Raw genomic sequence first — 22,650 nt, forward strand, 5'->3', positions numbered from 1 at the left:
CATTTTTTATTATTTATTATGTATGTAGTATATCATGTATTTGTGTGTTTGTGTATTTATTATAACAATAATAAATGTATTATTAATGTCAGTGTGTGTATGTGTGTGTGTGTGTGTGTGTGTGTGTGTGTGTGTGTGTGTGTGTGTGTGTGTGTGTGTGTGTGTGTGTGTGTGTGTGTGTGTGTTTGTATGTCACCTGTATTTAGAGCTGTCTACTTGTGAACCCATTACTCAGGATTTGAAAAACTGCGGTGCCTCTTTCTCCATACGTATATATATATATTAATAACTGCGGTGCCTCTTTCTCCATACATATATATATATGTATATACCTTTGTCTGTCAATATGTCTGCCTGCTTTAAAAAACAAAAACTGTCAAAAACATCATAAGAATCATAAGATTTCCTAATTTGACCCACCCATTTCCCATCTTTCAACTCATTCATTACTCCTTGAGTTATTTATTTATCCAAATTAAAGCTGGTAATTTAGTTTAGCATCAGCTTTTACAAAAACCTTCATACAATATTGGTATAATTTGCCTGACTTTCCAATTCATTAGAACCATTTCCACTTTTCACTACAACTACACCTTCTCACACATTTTAACCTGCAATTCAGTGTAGCGGCAGCTTTTTTTTTTAAACTTAAAATATTTTTAGACTTTTTTTGATACACTATTGGTATTATTCACCATGTCAATAAAATTCATACTAACTAAAACTACTCCCAACTATTCTCACTTCTTCACCTTCTTCTTACACAATTATGCCAGCAATCCAGTTTAGCTTTAGAAATGTAGCTTTTCAGCATTCAAAAGCATTTTCAGCAGGAAATGCCTTTCCCAGTTCAAAACAAAAGCCTGGATAACATAGATTAAATTATAGAGGATGTGAAATTACATAGATGTAAAAAGGCGCATTTGAGAGGAAAATGTAAGCCTGTCCTTGCTTGAGGTCCTTCAAGCTGTTTAGAAATTAGAAATAAATGGATGAAAATGTTTCATTAACTCTTTCTGACATTGTTAGATCTTATTCCCAGCTTCTCTTAAATTAGTTTTTTATTATCATTATTTTGGACAGATTGTAAAGCCCACAGAGCCAAATGTGTTATTTGTGAGGTTTGGCAATATAAATAAAATGAACTTAACTTATAAATTATAAGCAGTACCAGATTAGTAATGTTAGCATCAGTTTACATAATTCTTTTGAGGAAACGTCCCTTGAACTTATTAGGAAATTACAGATCTGTAAAATAAAGCGTTTCATCTCCCAACATACATGTTCTAAATGCCTCAACGTTTCTTAGCCGTCCACACACGGCCAATAATTCAATTATGGTGGAGTAATGAAGTATTGAAAGATAGTTTTTCTTTAGTCATCCTAAAAAGTGTGCATGTTTTTAACTGTGGAGAGTAACTCCTCTTGGGTTGATAAACCCCTAAAATCCCAGAGTAAAATACAGAGGGCATAGAAAGGTGCATCGTCACGTAAAAAATACCAACCTTCATTGATGCTGAAGCAACTACCCGCCCTCCATCAAACCAACCCAAGCCTGCTTTAAACTATACTAACAGCCACTAGATGGCAGCAGCAGACTGTTTCTGATTTAGCTATCGATCAGCACACACACGTAGCCTAATAAATACTAGACATGACGTGAAAGCAACTGGAAGAAGATGTGCTCAAGAATATGAACCCCCGTTTCTAAGAGGTCAAATTAGACCCAGAAATCCTCCTGCAACAAAATACTAAAACATGTCTGAAAACAAGAGTGAGGTTCAATATTACTCTTGAAATTGTACACTGTGGTCACAGCGTTCTCATCTCTCTAATTAAAAAAACTATTTTAATTTTCACTCTATATTTCAGTGTGCTATGTTTTATTTAGCATTCATATAATTATTCAAACGATTTCCTAGGACATGGAAATGAGTCATAGTACATGTTTATAATTATTTTATGAGGTGTAATGAAGGCAACAGGCCAACGTAATACACTAATAAGCCTTGTTTATAATACATCAGCTTGTATCCTACACCTCAGTCAGGTCTATCTTGTTGTGTAGCCTTTTTTTTTTTTTTAAATGCAGGCCTGCCGTTTGTCTGTGTGCAAACAGAAAAGCTTCACTTGTTTTGATTCTAAATGACGTCTCATAATTGTCAATTAGTTTCCATGTTTATCCTGATGGACATATTAATTAACGCTACGGTGTTTCAATTTCAGGCCATTGACCGGCTGTCTGAGCATCTTCACGGGTATCTTTCCTAACAACAGTATTAATGCAAATCAACGGTAGTAAACACTTAACCAAAACAGCCGAAGCACAATTTTAAGCAACCGATACGTATTGATAAAATCTATAATCATAATGCAAGGCCACGTGCGCAAGAAACAATAAACTAAATCAGCTGGTCGCCAGAGTTGCGATTTTTCCTGAGGCTCAATAAATGTTGCAAAGACGGCAGTGTTATAGAAAACAAATACGATTTAATGACAAAAAAGCATATAGAAATTGTGCAATCGTTGATTTTTTTTCCCTCTTCGTTTGATCACAGATTTCAGGTCGATGCTATTTTGTTTTGGTTTTTTTTTTCCACCTCAAACTCAAATTCAGCTGAAGGATTAGGCCTACTTGAGATGTAGTCAGAATTACAGAAATATTGGGCCCCATTTAAATTAAGGGCGAATTATTATATAGGCATATATACACTTAAATAAGGAAACTGCCCTGGTCGGCGTCTTACAAAACAATATGTAAAATATTGCTATGCTTCATTTTGAATGATTGGCGATGAATTAAAATAAAAAAGAACAGTGGAACATCTCATTGACATTGGCCTCACACATTCAGAAAGTGTTTTAAATGCAAAACAATCTCATGGAAATCGTCTAAAATTCACATTATGTTATTTTTTTTTTAAAATACAACATTTTCCTTCTATTCATCTACATCCTTCAGATGGATTTGAGTTTCTGAATTTCTATATTTTCTTTAGATTTCAGTCAGAGAATTCATCCACAGCTACTCTGGATATCGCTCAATAACCTCCCATTATTAGATCAGGTTATTCATCACAGGATTTAAGTGGCACAAGAACACGTGTCTGTGTTTGTGCTTTGGCACAGACTGACAGAGAAAAACTGAGCAAACCAACAAACAAACAAACAAACAAACAAACGAAGCCATACAAAATAACAATTTGAGATACATCCCACAAATTCAGTCTTCTCAGTGGATGAACAAGTCATACAGTAGAAGTATAGCCACTGCGGCCAGAGCTGGTACCAGATATATTCAGTTTATCTTTGTTTTTGTTTTTTAAAATCTTTTTAGTAAAAGGAAGGCAAAATGGGCTGGATTGCTTTGAGTGTTCCAGCCGGACAGTCTCGGTCTTTCTTATCACAGCATTTTGGACAAGTACAGAAATAACAAACAGCAAAAACACACTGTAAACAGGCGCACAGAAATGTCTGCACAGAAAGAAAAGCATTAAAGTGAACAAATACTCAGTATGTGGTATTATTATTATTATTATTATTATTATTATTGTTGTTGTTGTTGTTGTTGTTGTTGTTTTTGTAAAAAAACGTAAACCAAGTGAAGGAATTTCAAATTAAAATAAATTCTGGATGCAGCTGACACTACAATCAATACATCATATTAAATTTAAATTTAGGCTATCATCAAAATTATATAATAATAATAATAATAATAATAATAATAATAATAATAATAATAATAATAATAATAATAATAATAATAATAAAAGCAGTTGGCTGGTATTGGCTTGAATGTTGAACATTGTACAGCAGGTGTCTGCCATTTCAGCCCTCTCTTGCCACAAGCTGCGAAGAACCCCTGTTGCTTTTGTTATGATGGAAAGATGGCGTTTATTTACCCACACTGACTGCGACTTATCATCGAGCTCAAAGCTTGTTTTTACCCCCCCCCCCCTCCCGCGGACACCTTGTGCCCACAGCCGACTCTGTCTTTCTTTAATGACACATTACATAACGACACATTAGCGCCTCGGTAGAAGGTAAAGAAAAGCATTTTCGTATCAATGTCGCTGTTTTCTTTTTTTTGGTTAGCACACACCAGCCGTATGCTTGGCAGTTCCGCGGCATGAAACCTCTCCATACAGCTCTCTGCTATGCGTATTTTTAGTGCTTGAGTGCCACTGTATATCCCCACTGTGTGTGTCCGTGCGTCCAACATTTAAGCTGGCTGAGGTCCAGTTCCGAGCGGTCCAGCACAGAGAATCAAACAAATAAGGAGGCATTATTCCTCCTTAAGGGGTCCGTGTCTTGCTCAGAATAACGGACTGGGGTCACTGCACAGGAGTTTGTCCTCCGTGGTGAGGAGGGGTGTCCCCGTACATGTCCTCTCCTCCTGGTATCTGTCCCCCAGCGGGTGTCATCCTCTTCTCCTTCTGCCGCCTGTTACAAAACCAAACCCTCACCACCTCCTTCTCCAGCTGCAGACTGTCCGCTAGAGAGTTGATCTCCGCTGCTCCCGGCTTTGGACATTTGAGAAAATGGCTCTCCAGAGCTCCTTTGACGCCCACCTCGATGGAGGTCCTCTTTTTCCTTTTCCTTCCCTGTGCCGCGATTTTATCCAGACTAGTGGGGCTGCCCGAGGTGGAGTCCGCCTCCTCCAGCCACTTGTTCAACAAGGGCTTGAGTTTACACATGTTTTTGAAGCTGAGCTGAAGCGCCTCGAACCTGCAAATGGTGGTCTGAGAAAAGACGTTTCCATACAGCGTCCCGAGGGCCAGTCCAACGTCCGCCTGGGTGAAGCCCAGCTTGATGCGTCGCTGTTTGAACTGCTTGGCGAACTGCTCCAACTCGTCTGAGGTCGGCGTGTCCTCGTCTGAGTGGTCCTGGCCGTGCTGGTGATGGTGCGAGAGAGACTGCTGGTGGGCCCCAGGGCCGCCTCCGTGTTCACTGAGGTGCGGGCTGTGGCTGTGGTGGTCCTCGTCCCGCAGGGGGTGGTGGTGCATCCCCCCTTGCTCTCCCCCTGGCATCAGACCGAAGCCGGACTGGGAATACACCAGGCTCTGGCCCTCAGATGTCGCCATACCGGGGATGTGCGTGGTGGCTGTGCTGGTTCGCCATGCTCTGGCGTCGTGATGCGCCTGCTGGTGCGCTAGGTGAGGGTGTCGCTGTTGCTGCTGCTGTTGCTGCAGACTGCTGGAATTCTGCAGCTCCTCTCGGTCACTGTCGTGCAGTACGGGCTTCACGTCCTGTTCTCCGATGGGACTAGATGGCCAGGGCGCCCCGCTGTCACCGTGAGACAGCGCCGTTATCCACTGGTGCGCGTGGCTGAGCGGATGTCCACCGCCCGGTAACGTGCTATAGTCGTTCTGGAGCAGGGTGTGCGCGTCCCTGTACGCTGCCGCCTGCTGCATGCTCCCGGACTCCGAGTGCGGCGGCGGCGCGCTGCTGGGGGTGGTGAGGACGCTGTAGTGGTTGGATGTTGCGGTCGCCATAACTATCGGAGCCAGAGTGATAGCTGGAGTTAAAAGGAGGCTGCCTTTGACAGTAACTCTTTTGCGCCACGGGGCAGCTAGGCGTCTCTCTCCAGCATCTCCCGGGCGCTGTGCCAAGGGGACGCAGAGGCGCGCACCTGTGGTCCGCCTCGCTCCGCTCTTTATTGGCCAAGAACGGTTGACAGATGTGGTTACCCCTGACAGCACCCCGCTCATTGGTCACGGGAGATTGTACAGAAACCCCAATCACTCTGCCCAACAATACTAGCAGTCCTGCAGCATGCATGAGTACAAAGTGGAGGGAGATGGAGCCGCCGAGTGTAAACACAGAAAAGACTTAGCTTGAGAGAGAGAAAAAAAAAAGAAGGCCTATTTATTTTGAAAGTTTCTTATTAACGTTGATCTGGGTCAGTGGGTCACGTTTATTGGTATCGTGCGTCAAACCAGTTCGTAGAAGTTGCATAAGGTATACAGATTTGAACGTTAATTGATGTAGGCTGGCGAACACATTTATGCGCACAATAATATGCTATAACTTTCTTTGTCCAAATACTCAAAACTGCCAGACCTTAATTCAATCACATTTTCATGCATTTGAAGTAGAATATTTGATATCTTTTGCGCCGTGAAACAGTAAGCAGTGATCATAAGGAGGAGAAACTTCCAGCTGCCTCTCTGCCCTCAGGATGCTGTCCAGAGAGAGGGGCCGCGTGTTTCCAGGGCCTCTGCCCCGTTGCCATGGCGAACGCGGTGAATGGAACAACAACGCCCACGTCACAGCTGCAATTCGCTCCTTCTTTTCGTTCGGTTCCAAAGGGCTCATTGGGGCCGCGCGCTCGGCCGTCGGGACAAATAATAGGGGGCGAGCGGAGAGGGCAGCTCGAGGCCAAAGAGAGGAGGCTGCAAGAATGGATCTCTCCGTCTTCTCTGCCCGTAACGTGCCCCCTTCACCTGCTTGTTGGGTAAACTTAGGAAGGGATGCACACACAGTGGCACGCGAGGTACGGTTTTCCAAATCTCCTGCAAGAAAAAAAACAGCCATTGATTTTTCACATTTTTACATTACATTACATGTCATTTAGCCGACGCTTTTTATCCGAAGCGACTTACAGTTGCTATATATATATATATATATATATAAGAGGTCGCACGCCTCTTGAGCAACTAGGGGTTCAGTGTCTCTCAGGGACACATTGGTTGATGTATTGCAGTGGGAATCGAACCAAGAACCCCCACACAATATTTTGACGAGGAAAAATGATCTCTTCCCTCTAATGCACACAAATAGAGGGCTCCCAAATTGTCCTTGACACGCACAAATATCTGCCTCATACAGCAGTGAAAATGCACGTATGCAAGTATTAAAACTCAAATACATTTTATAGGTGTACACCTTCCTTGAGTATTTTCATTTTATTCTATTTCATACTGCTTCACTACATTTCACAGCCAAATATTGTGCTTTTTATTCCACTACATATATTTGACAGCTATAATTACTAGTTACTTTGCAGATTAAGCTGGTACATAAGCTACAAATTATGACCCTTCAAAACGGGATGTATTTTCTTTGATTAAACTACCCATACAGTAGAAACAAATAGCTTCACTGTGACCAGCTGCAACATTACAATGCTGCTTACATGGTAATGGAGCTGAAATAATAATCCAGCAATATATAATCATTTCACACTTTTAAACAGTTCTGTTTAATGAGTATTTTATTACTTACTTACTTAGTATCAGTATCAATACAACACAGGACCATGAAGGTGTTGACTCTGATAGTACAGTTTTGTCCTTTGGCACTGTTGGGAAGAAAATAACAGTGTAGTTGGTTAGTGAATATTCATCAAAGCATTCATTTTGCACTATCTGCTGGACCTATCTTTAAATGAATGCAACGATATTGAAATTAAACTAATCCTCATTCTGCTGAGCCCCCCTGAAACTCTTCAGACCCCTGGGGGGTCCCTGGACCTACTTTAGCAACTACTGGTATTTAGGGGATGGGATTTTATTGGCTCAAAGTGGGACACTGGGTGTTACACATAACAGCTATTAAGAGGTTAAAGGAACCTCAAAGGGAGAAAAAAAAAGCAAGTTTCACCTTCAAACCAATACACCAATGCAAATATGTGCACATTTCTTTAGAAAATTTAGAGTCATAGCTACACTCAGTACACACAGACAATACAAATCCACCTGATCCTGTATATTAAAGACCATAGCACATTCACTTGTCACATTGGAAAAGATAGGTTAATTGATAAATACTTTGAATGTAATCAAGCTTAGCTTGCACAGACATAAACTGACGCACATTGAATTATAGGGATCGAAAGAACACTGGATTATGATCAGGGTGCAATTCTGAGAATTACCTAATGTGTCGCCAGGGGCTCTGGCAAGCCGTGTGTTGTGAGACGCAAAACATATTACCCTAATAGACTAATATGCAAACTACTGGCTGCCCAATTACAGGACCTAATAACGCATAAAAGATGCGAGTCCTGTTCTTACAAGACGAAGAGGTCGCTGTTAATTCAGTCAAAGGGCTGGGTATCCTGTCAACACATGTAACGGTTCCACACACACATACTGTCTGTTTCCATGTCTCTCGTTCTGTATTCAAGAGTGAGAGTTAATGATGAAGAATCTGAGCGTTAAATTAACAGTAATTATATGGCCCCAGTGCTGTAAAGATTCAATTTCTTCGCAAGCCTAATGGGCCTAAGTGTCCCTATGCGCAGGCAGAACTCTCTATGAGATATTTATGATTGAAACACACACAGACAGAACCAAAACAAACACGTATTGCATACACCTATAAAATAAAGGCATCTGTGGCATTTTATTTGTTGATTTTTGAAGTGATTTCTCTCTGGTGTAGAAGTGCAGCACAAAAACTGTATTCAAGTGAGATCCAGATGTAAAAAGCCACTTTTTTACTTGTGTAAATAGTGCCACATTAGTTAAAGAAGGAGTGGTTCAAGAGTGAGGTGAAGCCATTTATGTGAGTGAAAGTTTGTAAACGACCCAGTATTCTGGTTGCTTTCACTTTCTCCAGACCAGTTTTTGACCGGCCCATGTCCCCTCCCCCTGTGGGAATCCTATTGCAGGGGTAACTGGGGCAGGGGGGCTTCTTTATGCTGCCGGACACAGAGAGATAATGGCCATTCCTCCACAGCTGGCCCACACAATCAAAGGGAGAGTGGGCTCGAAGGATTCCAGCTTTAACCAGACCATTGTCTGGGCTAATTACATCTGAATGCAAGACCCCAAGAACTCACCTCCCCCCCGAGCAAAACCTGCACAGAATACCCCAAACAGCCCTTCAGGGATGAGGGAACGTGCACACACAGTGAAAAAAATAAACCCTGGACTCCTCTACTACCCCTAAACATAAGCACACACACACACACACACACACACACACACACACACACACACACACACACACACACACACACACACACACACACACACACACCATTACTCTTACACACTCACATTCCCAGCAGGCTCTCATCAAAGTGTTGTGTCTTGCTCACAAACACACTTGCATGTGGCACTCGGCATTAGATCAGATCTCAGCTTGCTGCTCTCAGAAGAGATGAGGAGGTCTTAGAGGACTCAGGTTGAATAGAAAACACACTGAAGAGCCTTTCCCCAATGCACCCCCATAATCCCAATCTATACACTCCCTCTGCCCCCCAACCGCCAGTGCTCAGCTCCATCTATAGCCTCAGCTCAGCACAGTGCAGTTTGTGTCTGTAAAAAAAAACGCAGAGCAATGTCAGGAAGGCTTGTTTTGGTGCTCTGTCTATTGGTTTTGCAGTCAGAAAATAGATTTCTTCTGATATGATGCACAATGTGGCACATTTGTTACTGTGCGTGTTTGAGAAAGAGAGAGAGAGAGAGAGAGAGTTGTGTCAGATAATGCTAAAGACATACTAGAAAAGGCTAATTTAATTGTCCTTGTTTCTGCTGAAAATTGCAGGCGCAAACACTATTACAGGTAACATTTAAAATGTCTTAAAATGTCAATTGTTTGCATCTGAGATGTTGAACAGAAGTTGCAATTTATGTTGCAGCACTTATGTTGCAACTTGCTTTAAGTGTCAGCTGAAGTTGAAGCACTGAAAGGGTTTGAAGTGGCTTTTCAAAATGAAATTGCTGAAAGCATTTTAAATTTAAATTTTGATTTAGCAGTGAAAGCAGTTGAACTGTCAGTTGAAAGATGAAAGCAACTGAACTGTCATTTAAAAAGTAATAAATGCAGTTGAATTTATAACAGAACTTTAAGTGCCAGATATAGTTTAAGTGCACTGTGAGTAGCTGTGTCAGTAGGTATGTAAGTAGTAAAACCAGATGAAATGTCACTTGGAGCATTTGAGTTGTTAGTTGAAAAGTACAAATTAGTTGAAATGTCAGTTGATGTGTCGAGGTTGACATTTTAATTTCAAGTCTATGAGTCTATAAGCTCCGAAAGCATGAGCAGTAAACCTATCAGTTGAAGTTAACGCGCCAAAGATAGTTTAAGTGGACTGTGAATAGTTGAAGTGTCAGTTGGTTTGTAAGGAGTAAAACATTAGAAATGTCAAGAGTAAAAATAAGATGTAGTGTCAGTTGATGTGTAGAGTCTGGTTAAAATTTCTGTTGAAGTTGATGGTAGTGATAGTTGAAGTGTGTGCACTGTAAATGGTGGAAGTATCAGTAAGTGCAATAGAAAACAAAAAAGTCAGAGGAAGAGGCGCAGAGTCAAAATGTCACAACTAAGAGCATTAAAATCATTCTAACTAGAGCTATTTGGTGTGCAGATCTATTTGTTTTCTATGATATTACTTTGATCCAGCACCCATCCCATTGGGCACTAGGGATGTGCATGTCTTTTGTATAGTTTTTTTTTTAATATTATTTCTTATTAGTAAACACACCAGTGCAGAAACTAACCCCCCTTTCTTTCTCTCTCCTCTTTTAGCTTGTGTGTGTTAAGGTTTTTATGGATATGCGGTCACTATTTTTCCTGGACACGTTTCACATTGCGTGTGTGTGTGTGTGTGTCTGTGTGTGTGACAGTTTCAGGGTTAGGAGGTCTCACTGGTGCTCAGTTTAGCATTGATTTATTCTCTTTCTCCAATTTATTTCCCCTTCGCCTGATCTGCCTCTGGGAGGACAAATGGAGGAGAAACGCCAAGCACAGTAACCATCCCTCACACACACACACACACACACACACACACACACACACACACACACACACACACACACACACACAAACACAAACACAAACACACACACACACACACACACACACACACACACACACACACACACACACACACACACACACTATAAACACAAAATGACAAATCTTTTCACAAGCGCAGAAATGCACTCAAATTTGTATTTCTGTATAGGGCTGGCCATGCACACACAAACACACACACACACACACACACACACACACACACACACACACACACACACACACACACACACACACACACACATTTTAAAAGCTCAGGTTCTCTGGCATACTGTGCTGGACCAATCAGAGTGGTGGCCATTCTGTAGAACTATAAATTCACAACACTCCCCAACTCCCAAGGCACCAGGACTCCTATAAGACTTCCCATGTTGTCCCATATAACTGTCTTCAGGGAACCCATAAAGACATAAAGGGACGCTCCTACCTCTAGGTGAGTGGTCATAATTCATCAGCAGGTATTTTTACCGTGACATTGCTGTCGCCGTGCACAGATTCATCTCATCTCCTGCTTTATAATGTCCAACACAAACTCCAGATAGGAAAAGCATGAGTGCAGTCATATTTTACAGGCAGCTTGCTGTCACAGCCTACTGTAATGGCTTGGTGTTGAAGGGGTGTGTTGGTAGAGGAGTGTGTGGGCTCGTGGGTGTGAGCTTAACACCTTGTGTCACTTCTGCTTTGGGGTGTAATAACAAACCTCTCTCTTTTCTACCCAAGTAGAAAAGAGCACATCAGAAACAGGGGAGCGAGGGGCGAGAGGAGGGGCAGGTATAGGTTGTTAAACCCACTTGAAAGCTCAGCACCCTGATCGATAGTCTTGGGCCAAGCAGGGATTAAAATCAGGCTAAATCTGTTCCAATCTATACTGATGGCTAACCCTGAGGTTAAAACAGGAGTAAATCTCCATACACGTCAATACACAAGTCGGCACTATGGCCTACATTACAGATAAATCTACAGCTATCCATGCAAATGGACACACAATGGGTTACCCTGCGAGTGTAGTCAATATGAATGAGTGCTGTACGGGCCTTCAGCAGCGACATATTTAGTTGTGGCTATACACTGTGTCTAGTTAAGAGATTGAGGCAGTAAATTTGGACTTGTCGATGGGGATGAGCAGAGTGAGTAAAGCTCATAAATGTGTTCGAGGAGGTGCAGCATGTGTATGTGTGCGAAAGAGTGAGAAACAAACGGTCTGCGGTTACACACACACAGCACAGCAATAATGGAGGGGAGAATGACTTATAGACAGAGAGCTGACATGCATGATTGACTGTTTCACACCCTAACGGACGACAGACATCACTGCTTCGATTGATCTTACAAGCATAGGTCTGCATATCAATTACCAATACTGATCAATGTAGTTATGGGCAGACAACAGCAAGGAAAAACTGTTGCACGTCTATATTCTGATCAGCTAATTCTACTGATGCAGAGATTTGTTTTTTTCTTAAATGGTTACTGCTTTAAAATTGATAATATTGACATTTTGGTAAATATGGTCATTCTCATAGCCAAAACTTAGATGATAAGATCAATCCCACTGTCATGTCTGTACGCTCAATATACAGACCAGCCGGTTAGCTTAGCTTAGCTTAGCTTAGCTTAGCTTAGTTTAGTTTATCTTAGCTTAGCTTAGCACAAAGACTGGAAACAGGGGGAAACAGCTAGTCTAGCATAAAACCACAACTTGTCACTTTTACATATCATACAGACAAAGTATCGGTATTGGTTGTTTTACAAGTATTTCAATACATTTTCTGTCTGAACTGTTAACATGCTAAAACCTGAACCTCAAACACAATGACGAAACCTAACACCCACATAATAAACCCTTGAAACAAGTTTTCAAAAAATACAGGCACATTTTCCGCTTTTCACGCAGATGCCAATTCTAAATCACACTTCTTTTTTTTTCAAATCCTCCGCACGCAATTCACCACATTTGGCACAATCTTCATAACTAAAGTCTCTTGTGTTCATGCGGACAGCATTGTCCTTCAAAATCCTGAAGTGAAATGATCAATTGGCTGCACTGATGATGACTCACAGGTGCAAACACTAGTTACTAAATTAGTCAATTACAAATCAGAGCAGGGGGCCAAAGGTGAGCTCTCCTGTTTTGGAGATGAATGGATGGCAACCATGCAGAGAGATATGGAGGGAGAGGGTAAGAGGAGGAAGAGGATGGCAAAAAAAAAGAGGAAGAGGGAGTTGTATCTTGGATGGAGGTCTGGGCCACTTCAGTCGATTGTGTTGTTGCCGTCTTTTAAGAGTGAAGGTGGCACTTTACTTTAACTCCCATTATTTGTACTTTTAAAGTGAGACTATGCAATTTACTTTCTATGTACTTTACTCTGGTACTGCTGATAGGCCTACAAACACTTTTCCTAATCATTGTACTGCGTAATACATTTGGGAAGCTGGGTATTTCTATTTGTGTTAAAAGAAATGTGTGAGAATTTCATTTACGTATTTCACGTATTGACATTTAAACATCAAAATGAAGTAACAAAAACTGCAATATAAAAGCAAAACAAATGTATATAGACCTTCTTAAAATAAATAAATGAAAGGTGGATTTTATTTTATTCCTCTAAATTAAGTTAGCAGACATCATTTTAGATTTTCATTTTGGATATAGAACACAATATATGAATGTTTTTTCTAAACCAAAACACATTCCACAAATATTAATGAGAAGAATCAACTTATTGTGTTTTTATTCTACCACGCTTTTTGCAGCTTGCTTCTCCATCTTCGCACCAGACACCCCAGCTGTCCCTCCATCACACTGCGTCCCACAAGCTGGGGGGGGGAGGCCTCTATTCAATGGACCTCTTACTTTTGTGTCGCCTTTTTAAACAAGCTTCCAAACACACAGACCCCCCCCCACACACTTCACTGCAACATACAGCACCAAACAGCAAACATGCAGCAAACATCTCAATTTATACAGAACCTAAAATAGTAGTTTTCAACCTCATTTCCTGATAAAATATGTAAAGAAGCACCAACAAAAACTTTGTGTACTTTTCCACATCACATTATTCTTAGTTATAATAACTTCAGCAGCACACTCCATATATAATCAATCCCAGTAACCTTATTTGTGCACTGTGTACGGAAATGACAGTGCTACCAAAACTGCCTTTAAAATTGTCTACGGTCAAGATCATGGTCAATATGTGATATACAATGAGACATATGGTGACGGCATGAGGCTTGACTTAAACCACAACTAAATTTAAATATCTCATACTGAAACTGAGCCAAGATGCATGTCCAGGGATTGAACCAAGATGGATAGGGGGAGAGACCTCAGGGAGCAATAATGGCTGTTCTCAGTGTGGTAATCAAACTAATCTCTGTCTTCTTCTCTTACTTGTTTTCTATCTCTAACACTAGCACAAATGGAGTATCTCTCTTTCTTCTTCTCTTTCTTTACTTAGCAGTGACAAGGTGTAGTCCCCCAGTATTGCCTGCCTCTAGTTAACATGTGATACAGATTTGTCTCTCAGCGTGTGGAATTTGTGTGACTCCTATAAACACAAACAAATTCACTGTCAAATACAAAATCAAAGCACTGCAGTAGGTCTGTATGAGGCAGAGTATTTTGTGTATTCAGGGCTGTACTTCTTTGTTATATTAGCCTATATTATGTTCAGAAAATTACACATGCACAACTATATAACCCTTGCTCTCATTATACGAGTGGCAGATGCACAAAAGTGAAGGAACGAAAGCAAACATTGCTTTTGTGAAGGAACACTGCTTTACACGATTTCCCCCCCACGCATATCAAATGTGTTTCGGCAATTGGAAGGCATAATTCAGGGTGGAGGAAAAACAGAGGAGCTGCTCTTGGAGGCAACCTAGCCAATTAATTTGCAGCTCAGATCTCAGAGCCTCACTGGAGAGGTGCTAGGCTACATACTACTCGGCTAATTTGTGTAGCAGGTCTGTATTAAATATATGCATGAGGCTAATTCGGTTAGTGTCGTAGCCCTGTAGCTGTGGTGAGTGCAGCGCTAGCTCCCATTAGCGATGTTTCTGCCTCCAGTAGAAATCAACAGAAGTAGAGGCCGACGCCGCTTTTTTGCATAAAGAAAACAAAATTAAATTTACTTCGCTAAATCAAAGTGCAGTGCCAAATGTGGGAGTCTCTCTCCCTCTCTGTATGTTCGCCTGTCTGTCTTCTCTCTCTGAGGGATAAATTACTCCAGAATCATAAAAGAGTAAAAGAAAATTACAGAGGGAGAGGAAAAGAGAGATTTTAGTCAAGTGGGATTCCCCCTCCCAAACAATTCCAGCATGCTCCTTTTTTACTTCTTTCTGTGTCTCTTTGGTTGTACCATGCATGTATTTACAGCATTTGTGTGTTCCTATCAGCTTAATCTCACAGGAGATTTCACATTTATGTGTACAAAAAATAAACATAATATTTTGTGACTGATATGTACAAAAACAGAGGCGGGCTCGTGGGCTCAAGCAGGGGTAACGCACATGGGCTTACGCTCCTCTATGTCTTTAGGGGACTCTTAACTTCACGCATCTTCAACAATGCATATATTTTTACACTTATCTTGTGTTAATAATTCAAACAATAACTAAAACACATTTTCTTGGTAGCTGTAGAGAACATAGTTCTAAATGAGGTGAACATCAGAGCTTTCACGGGGTTTCTTTTTTTCTGTTTATGGGTTTACTTAAAAATCTACCGAGCCAATGACTCTATGACCTTAACGCTGGTTGCTACCCGCCATAAAAGTCAATCAGAAAGCACAGATGGTAGAGGGTGAAAGGTGGATGGCAAGTTAGGTTTAATAACAGAATGTAAATTGCTCTGATATTATGCAATGTTTCCCTTTTACAAAATGACATTATAACTTTAAGGGAGCAGATGCAGCAGTTGCCCCCTCCCCCACCCCTACAAAACAAATCCAAATGTAACCCCTGGCCTCAACCAGTTACTTGTGACCAAAACCTAACTTATTTGAAAGGACGTTATTAGAATGTTAACCTTTAAACTTGAATTTGACTCATGACCATGTGAATATCTTGGTTTTTCTGACTCGTTCAGTACTGACTTTATTTTGTGCATTTCTATTGTCAAATTCAGGTGGCAAGTTCTGTGTTTGTAAAAAGAAAAGAAATAAAGAGTGTGTGTGTTTTGCATTGGTGTGTAGCCTGTGTGTGTGTGTCCAAGAGAGAAAGAGAAAGAGAAAGAGAAAGCTCCTTGCAGTATACCGCAGAGCCAGTCTGTAAAAAAAAAAAAAGGGCCGCTTGGCTGTTCCTATTGAACTTGACCTGGGGGCCAGATCAATGTGTGTGTGTGTGTGTGTGTGTGTGTGTGTGAGAGAGAGAGAGAGAGAGAGAGAGAGAGAGCGCACTGCCAGATCAATGTGTCTCCGTGTGCCACGGAATGAGAGAGCACACTGATTACCCAGGGGTGGCAGGAGGGAGGGGTGCAGTAGGAGGAGGAGGGTGAGGGAGGTGGGAGGGATGAGAGGATGGAGGAGGAGGAGGATGATACAGAAGGGAAGGAGGGGAGGAAGGGAGGGGGTGATGAGATTGAGCAGAGGACAGAGCTGAGACCAGGATCAGGAGAGAAGCTCAGCTCATTTCATTTTCATTTTCCCTTCATTTCACTGCGAGCTGAGCCGTGCGTCGAGGCATTCCACATGGATGGGGTGCCAAAATTTAGATCCGCAGCCAGATGGCATAGATCAGTCGGGAAATAGCAACACAATCTGAATAGAATGGGATCATTGGGGGTCAGTGATCCATGCTCTTTTTTTTTCCCCTCTTTCCCCCTTTTCTTTCTTGGTAGCACCTGAACATTCATAAACCCAAAACTCACATGACCAGGAAGATTCTGGTTTACAAGGTAGACATAAAACCTCGCCAGCCTCAAGGCCATTGACAGCATCCATTTATGTGTGTGTTTGAAGACGTTTGCTGTCTGTGTCCTCGCCCGTTTGTCTTGTTTTTTCATGTTTTCATCGTTACGAGCATGGACTGCAGCCCAATCCTGAGCACTGCAGGGGCTCCTCTCATCTCTCTCGCTCAGTATAGTTCCCGTCACTAGCAGTTCTGTTTGCAAACCCCTGCCCGTGTCCAATCTGCACGTAGCCAGTGTAAAGTGTATCCGTGTGTGTGAAAGAGAGAGAGATAGTTTTTTTTAATGGAGGTGGGAGGTGTTCTGCCTTATTTTTGAAGGGTTATATTTCATATGTGATGTACAGTACTGGCCAAAAGTTTGGACACACCTTCTCATTCAATGCGTTTTCTTTATTTTCATGACTATTTACATTGTAGATTCTCAATGAAGGCATCAAAACTATGAATGAACACATATGGAATTATGTACTTGTGTGTGTGTAAAGTATGAAATAACTGAAAACATGTTTTATAATTGAGATTCCTCAAAGTAACCACCCTTTGCTTTTTTGATAGCGCTGCAAACCCTTGGTGTTCTCTCACTGAGCTTCATGAGGTAGTCACCTGAAATGGTTTTCACTTCACAGGTGTGCCTTGTCAGGGTTAATTAGTGGAATTTTTTCCCTTATTAATGGGGTTGGGACCATCAGTTGTGTTGTGCAGAAGTCAGGTTGATACACTGCTGACAGCCCTATTGGACAACTGTTAGAATTCATATTATGGTAAGAACCAATCAGCTAAGTAAAGAGAAACAAGTGGCCATCATTACATTAACAAATGAAGGTCAGTCAGTCTGGAAAATTGCGAAAACTTTGACTGTGTCCCCAAGTGCATTCGCAAAAACCATCAAGAACTACAACGAAACTGGCTCACATGAGGACCGCCCCAGGAAAGGAAGACCAAGAGTCACCTCTTCTGCTGAGGATAAGTTCATCCGAGTCACCAGCCTCAGAAATCACAAGTTAACAGTAGCTCAGATTAGAGACCAGATGAATGGCACACAGAGTTCTAGCAGCAGACACATCTCTAGAACAACTGTTAAGAGGAGACTGCGCGAATCAGGCCTTCATGGTCAAGTAGCTGCTAGGAAACCACTGCTAAGGAGAGGCAACAAGCAGAAGAGATTTGTTTAGGCCAAGAAACACAAGGAATGGACATTAGACCAGTGGAAATCTGTGCTTTGGTCTGATGAGTCAAAATTTGAGATCTTTGGTTCCAACCGCCGTGTCTTTGTGCGACGCAGAAAAGGTGAACGGATGGATTCTACATGCCTGGTTCCCACCGTGAAGCATGGAGGAGGAGGTGTGATGGTGTGGGGGTGCTTTGCTGGTGACACTGTTGGGGATTTATTCAAAATTGAAGGCATACTGAACCAGCATGGCTACCACAGCATCCTGCAGAGACATGCCATGTCTCAACAGGACAATGACCCCAAACACACCTCCAGGCTGTGTAAGGGCTATTTGACCAAGAAGGAGAGTGATGGAGTGCTGCGCCTGATGACCTGGCCTCCACAGTCACCAGACCTGAACCCAATCGAGATGGTTTGGGGTGAGCTGGACTGCAGAGTGAAGGCAAAAGGGCCAACAAGTGCTAAGCATCTCTGGGAACTCCTTCAAGACTGTTGGAAAACCATTTCAGGTGATTACCTCTTGAAGCTCATCAAAAGAATGCCAAGAGTGTGCAAAGCAGTAATCAGAGCAAAGGGTGTCTACTTTGAGGAATCTAAAATATAAGACGTATGTTTTCAGTTATTTCACACTTTTTTGTTAAGAACATAATTGCACGTGTTCATTCATAGTTTTGATGCCTTCAGTGAGAATCTACAATGTAAATAGTCATGAAAATAAAGGAAACGCATTGAATGAGAAGGTGTGTCCAAACCTGTATATTGTATGTATATATATCAGCCCATGAGAATTGTACAACACATCCCAAATGTATAAGTGTGTGTGTGTGTGTGTGTGTGTGTGTGTGTGTGTGTGTGTGTGTGTGTGTGTGTGTGTGAGAAGGAGCCCAGGAAACAGTTGAAAAAACATTTGCCAATTCCTCAACCTGTTTGAAAGCAGGTGAACGGAGAGCTTTCACCTCCTTTCACACTAAATTTCAAGTATAGGACAATGCGCATGGTAAGACCAATGGCACAGTGCCATCCTTTTTCAACTGTGAAAAACTTTGTCTCTCCAAATGTGCCGTCCTTCATGATCGCGTCAATGCCATTCCAGCATTGACAAATAGGGAAGGAGGAGAAGCTATTGAATTCTTGACTCTTTTATTTTTGTAGGGACCTCTGTAAAAATAAATTCAGCTTTGAAGAAATTATAGGAAAGGACGGGGATGCCAGGTTGTAAAAGTGATATTGTGGTTGTTTGAATTCTAATGTGGTACTTTGTAGGATGGGTAAAGCTGAATGTAATGCTCTTCATCTTATACTCACACAAACTTTGCATGTTAGTGCATTCACTGTAGAGAAAAAGAACATTTTACATCATATAAACCCAGGGATTCAACGTGTCCGGGATTCAATGTATGGTCTCAGCCAGGTAACTTTTAAAATTTTAAATATGAAAAATTAGGGTCAGCCTTTATGTGTGTTTATACGAGTGTATGTGAGTACTCATATTTGTGTGTCTGATGTTTATATTTTCACCAAGTGTATAGAGTCTAATTGGGCGATGTTGCACTATAAAAATAACTAAAGATGAAGTTGACAAAATGGTGACCATTTCTGGCCTCAAATGTTGTCAGAAACAGTTTCGATGTTCAGTTTTCTCAAATGGCCATGATAATAAAATAACAAAGACGATCAATGAGATCATGTTGAAGTCTGAGTGAAGAAGAAATCTGTCTGTCATCTTTTGTGCAGCCTATACTTAAAATGGCATAAGTCCTATATGCACATGCTTAAGGCTAAATGCTGATAGGCTATTAAAAAACATAATGAGTGACTGCTACTGTAAAATAAATACGTTGAAACACTGACAGCACTCTGCAATGATGTTATTTGGTAAAACAACCAAAATAAGTTATAAGCTACAATATATCACAGAAGAACTATTGAAATATATGACTGTGCATATGAAAAAACACTGTCATTGCTGCAGCTAATTGCCAATTGGAGTTTTATTAGGGCTATTACAACCAGTCTATGTTAGTCTGTGCACGCACGCACGCACGCACGCACGCACGCACGCACGCACGCACGCACGCATGCAAATGTTAAACTAGCTATGTAGTAATTCTGACTGAACATTAGGTTTTAAATCACATTCAGTCTCTTTTAAAACTGCTGTGTGGACATGTGTCCATCAGTTTACTTGAAACTGGAAGGGTTGGAAAGGAGTAAAGACAAAAGAGCCTAAGGAGATCGCACACACGCATGCACGAGCACAAATACACACACGCACGCACACACACACACTCCTCCCTCTAACCTCTGTCTGTGCAGCTCTACCTCAGGAGGAAATTGAATTGCAGAGTTGACCCTACCTGACACAAGGCAAGCCCCATTGATTTTATTGAAACATGAGCTATCGATACTGAAATTGCTTTTGATTCTGTGTTTGTTTCCCCAGTGACAAGTACAATGTGGATCTGATTGTCATTTCAGGGACCTACTTGTCATAATTTGAGCTTTGAAAATAAATCCCACTACTCATAAATTACTAGAGAAACAATTTCAGTTTATGGAAAAATAATATCAGATATTTACTAAATACAATTGGGTAGGGTTCCTGTGATGAAGCTATTTTGCTGAAAGTAAAACATATTAAATTGGACTTTCATCAAATTACTTAATTGTGATTATTATTATTGATATTTATGGGCCATGTGTAATTATTCATACTAAATATCCAAACAAATGTATTGTAACATATAGCAGTTGACCAAACAAGTTTACCTCAAGGTCCATTAGCTATTCTGAAGCTTTCAATCATTTCACATAATCGTCATCAGCAGAAGGAATTTGCTCGGTTTCGTGAAAATTGAAGATGTTCAAATCTTTCTCTTCTGAGCACTATCTTATGTTAAAGTACTCAGAAAAAAATAAAACTATTTCATGACACTGAGCAGATTCCACCAGCTGAGACCATGGGGAGAGATTGTTTTGACACGAAATCAGAGCAAATGTTCAAACGTTGTGTGGATCTAAGATTATGCTGTTTGTGACTTGTAACCTTTAATGATCTTGCTGCTATAAATTCAACAGCACACCCATACATTTATTTCGTGATTTATTTTATTGTGAATATTTACTGTGCAAAAATATGTTGATGTTGAATTTGTTCACCTCTTACACCTCTTGTGCAAATTGTCAAACACTTGCTTGGATAATTTATACTTGAGGAATGTAACATATTATTGTACAACATGACTGATATGATCTGTCAATAGATACTGTGACTCACTGCAGCATTGCAAGTGTGATTTTCCTTTTAAATCTTCTCAGACTGTTTAATTTCAGTTTAGAGGACAGAAGAACATTACAAAATTCAGAGAAAAGCCCCACAAGAACTACAAATGTTTGTACCAAAACTAAGCTCATAATTATCTTGTGACCCCTTGGAAGGGTCCCAACCCTTATGTTGGGAACCACTGACTTACTAATATCATGACTCTCGACAAAAAACCTCACTCTGCCCATTACAACCTCGATCGTGGTAACGATCACAAAGTGCTCTGAGTAAATCAAATAAGCCGCCTCACACACAAGAACACACACCAATGCTTTTACATAAAACAATTACAGGCACACAGCTCAGGTTGGCTACTTACCATCACACACACACACACACACACACACACACACACACACACACACACACACACACACACACACACACACACACACACACACACACGTCTGATGAAATCCAGTGCTGAGAGGCTGTGGTGGTGCATATTGATGCCCAGCCAAGAGCTTCCTGCTGGGCTTAGTTTGATCCCGATGCACCCCTGGATGGTTTTGCAACTCTGGAGACCTATGGTTAACCTGCAACATATATCTACAGACACGTACAGATACACACACTTCCCACAGAGCCGTGCAAAGCTTTAGCTTTGGAATGTTTTATGAACCTGAATTTGGCTTTCTGCACACAGCCACAATTCACTGTCACCAGAAAACTAAGCACGGCGACCTGTGTGTGCGTGTTCTCAGTGTGAAGCTGTCAGTGCTGCTCGTAGCTGGGACTCTCACTCTTTCCTTCTCTAACACATGCTGATAGACACTCATATTTCCTGTGGTAACAAGCGTGAAAATGGACTCATAAATCCAAAGTGGTTTTACAGAGACCACATCAGCGGCCTAAAGAAGATGTATTATGTAAATAAAACAACAGGCCATCAGTAATGCTGGCTTGTTGCTGCCAGCAGATCATAATGACTCAGTGGGTGACTTATAGAGGAATACGGCAACAGTTCGATTAGGTGTGTGTGTGTGTGTGTTTGTGTGCAGGCAAGCCCCCACGCAGACACACTCCGCTGCTAGATAATTTGATATTTCATCATAAGTCTCCATCCCAGCATGGTGTGGCTCTTTGCAGCCTGCCATGGTCCAACGATCTGTCTGCCGAGCACAGGGAAGGCAGGGCCAATCCACTTCCTTGGTGTCACGCACAAACACACACACACCAGTCACATTGTTTATTAAAGGTGAAGGAGCAAGGAAAGGTGTGTGTGTGTGTGTGTGTGTGTGTGTGTGTGTGTGTGTGTGTGTGTGTGTGTGAGAGTGTGAAAGCTTGCATACAAACATAAAGTGGACTCACACACAGAGGGTGTTCAGCGGCGCTACAGAGGTACTTTGATACATAAGCACAACTCAAATATTCAGTCATTCACACTCTCTCTCTCTCACACACACACACACACACACACACACACACACACACACACACACACACACACACGCCCTAACGGCTCGCCTAGCTC

At 41.5% G+C, this 22,650-nt stretch overlaps 1 protein-coding gene across 1 annotated transcript; it reads right to left on the minus strand.

The window, feature by feature from the left end:
- Nucleotides 1-4,334: 4,334 nt before the first annotated feature.
- On the minus strand, nt 4,335-5,495 carry pou3f2a (POU class 3 homeobox 2a). The gene has a single exon (XM_028605851.1). The coding sequence runs from the start codon at nt 5,493-5,495 to the stop codon at nt 4,335-4,337; it is 1,161 nt and encodes a 386-aa protein (XP_028461652.1).
- Between the last annotated feature and the right edge of the window lie 17,155 nt (nt 5,496-22,650).

This window comes from Perca flavescens, chromosome 18, assembly GCF_004354835.1.
Source record: "Perca flavescens isolate YP-PL-M2 chromosome 18, PFLA_1.0, whole genome shotgun sequence".
NCBI classification, from domain to species: Eukaryota; Metazoa; Chordata; class Actinopteri; order Perciformes; family Percidae; genus Perca; species Perca flavescens.

Excerpts from the sequence above, each read along its gene's own strand:
- pou3f2a (XM_028605851.1), bottom strand. The coding sequence starts at position 5,495 with ATGGCGACCGCAACATCCAACCACTACAGCGTCCTCACCACCCCCAGC.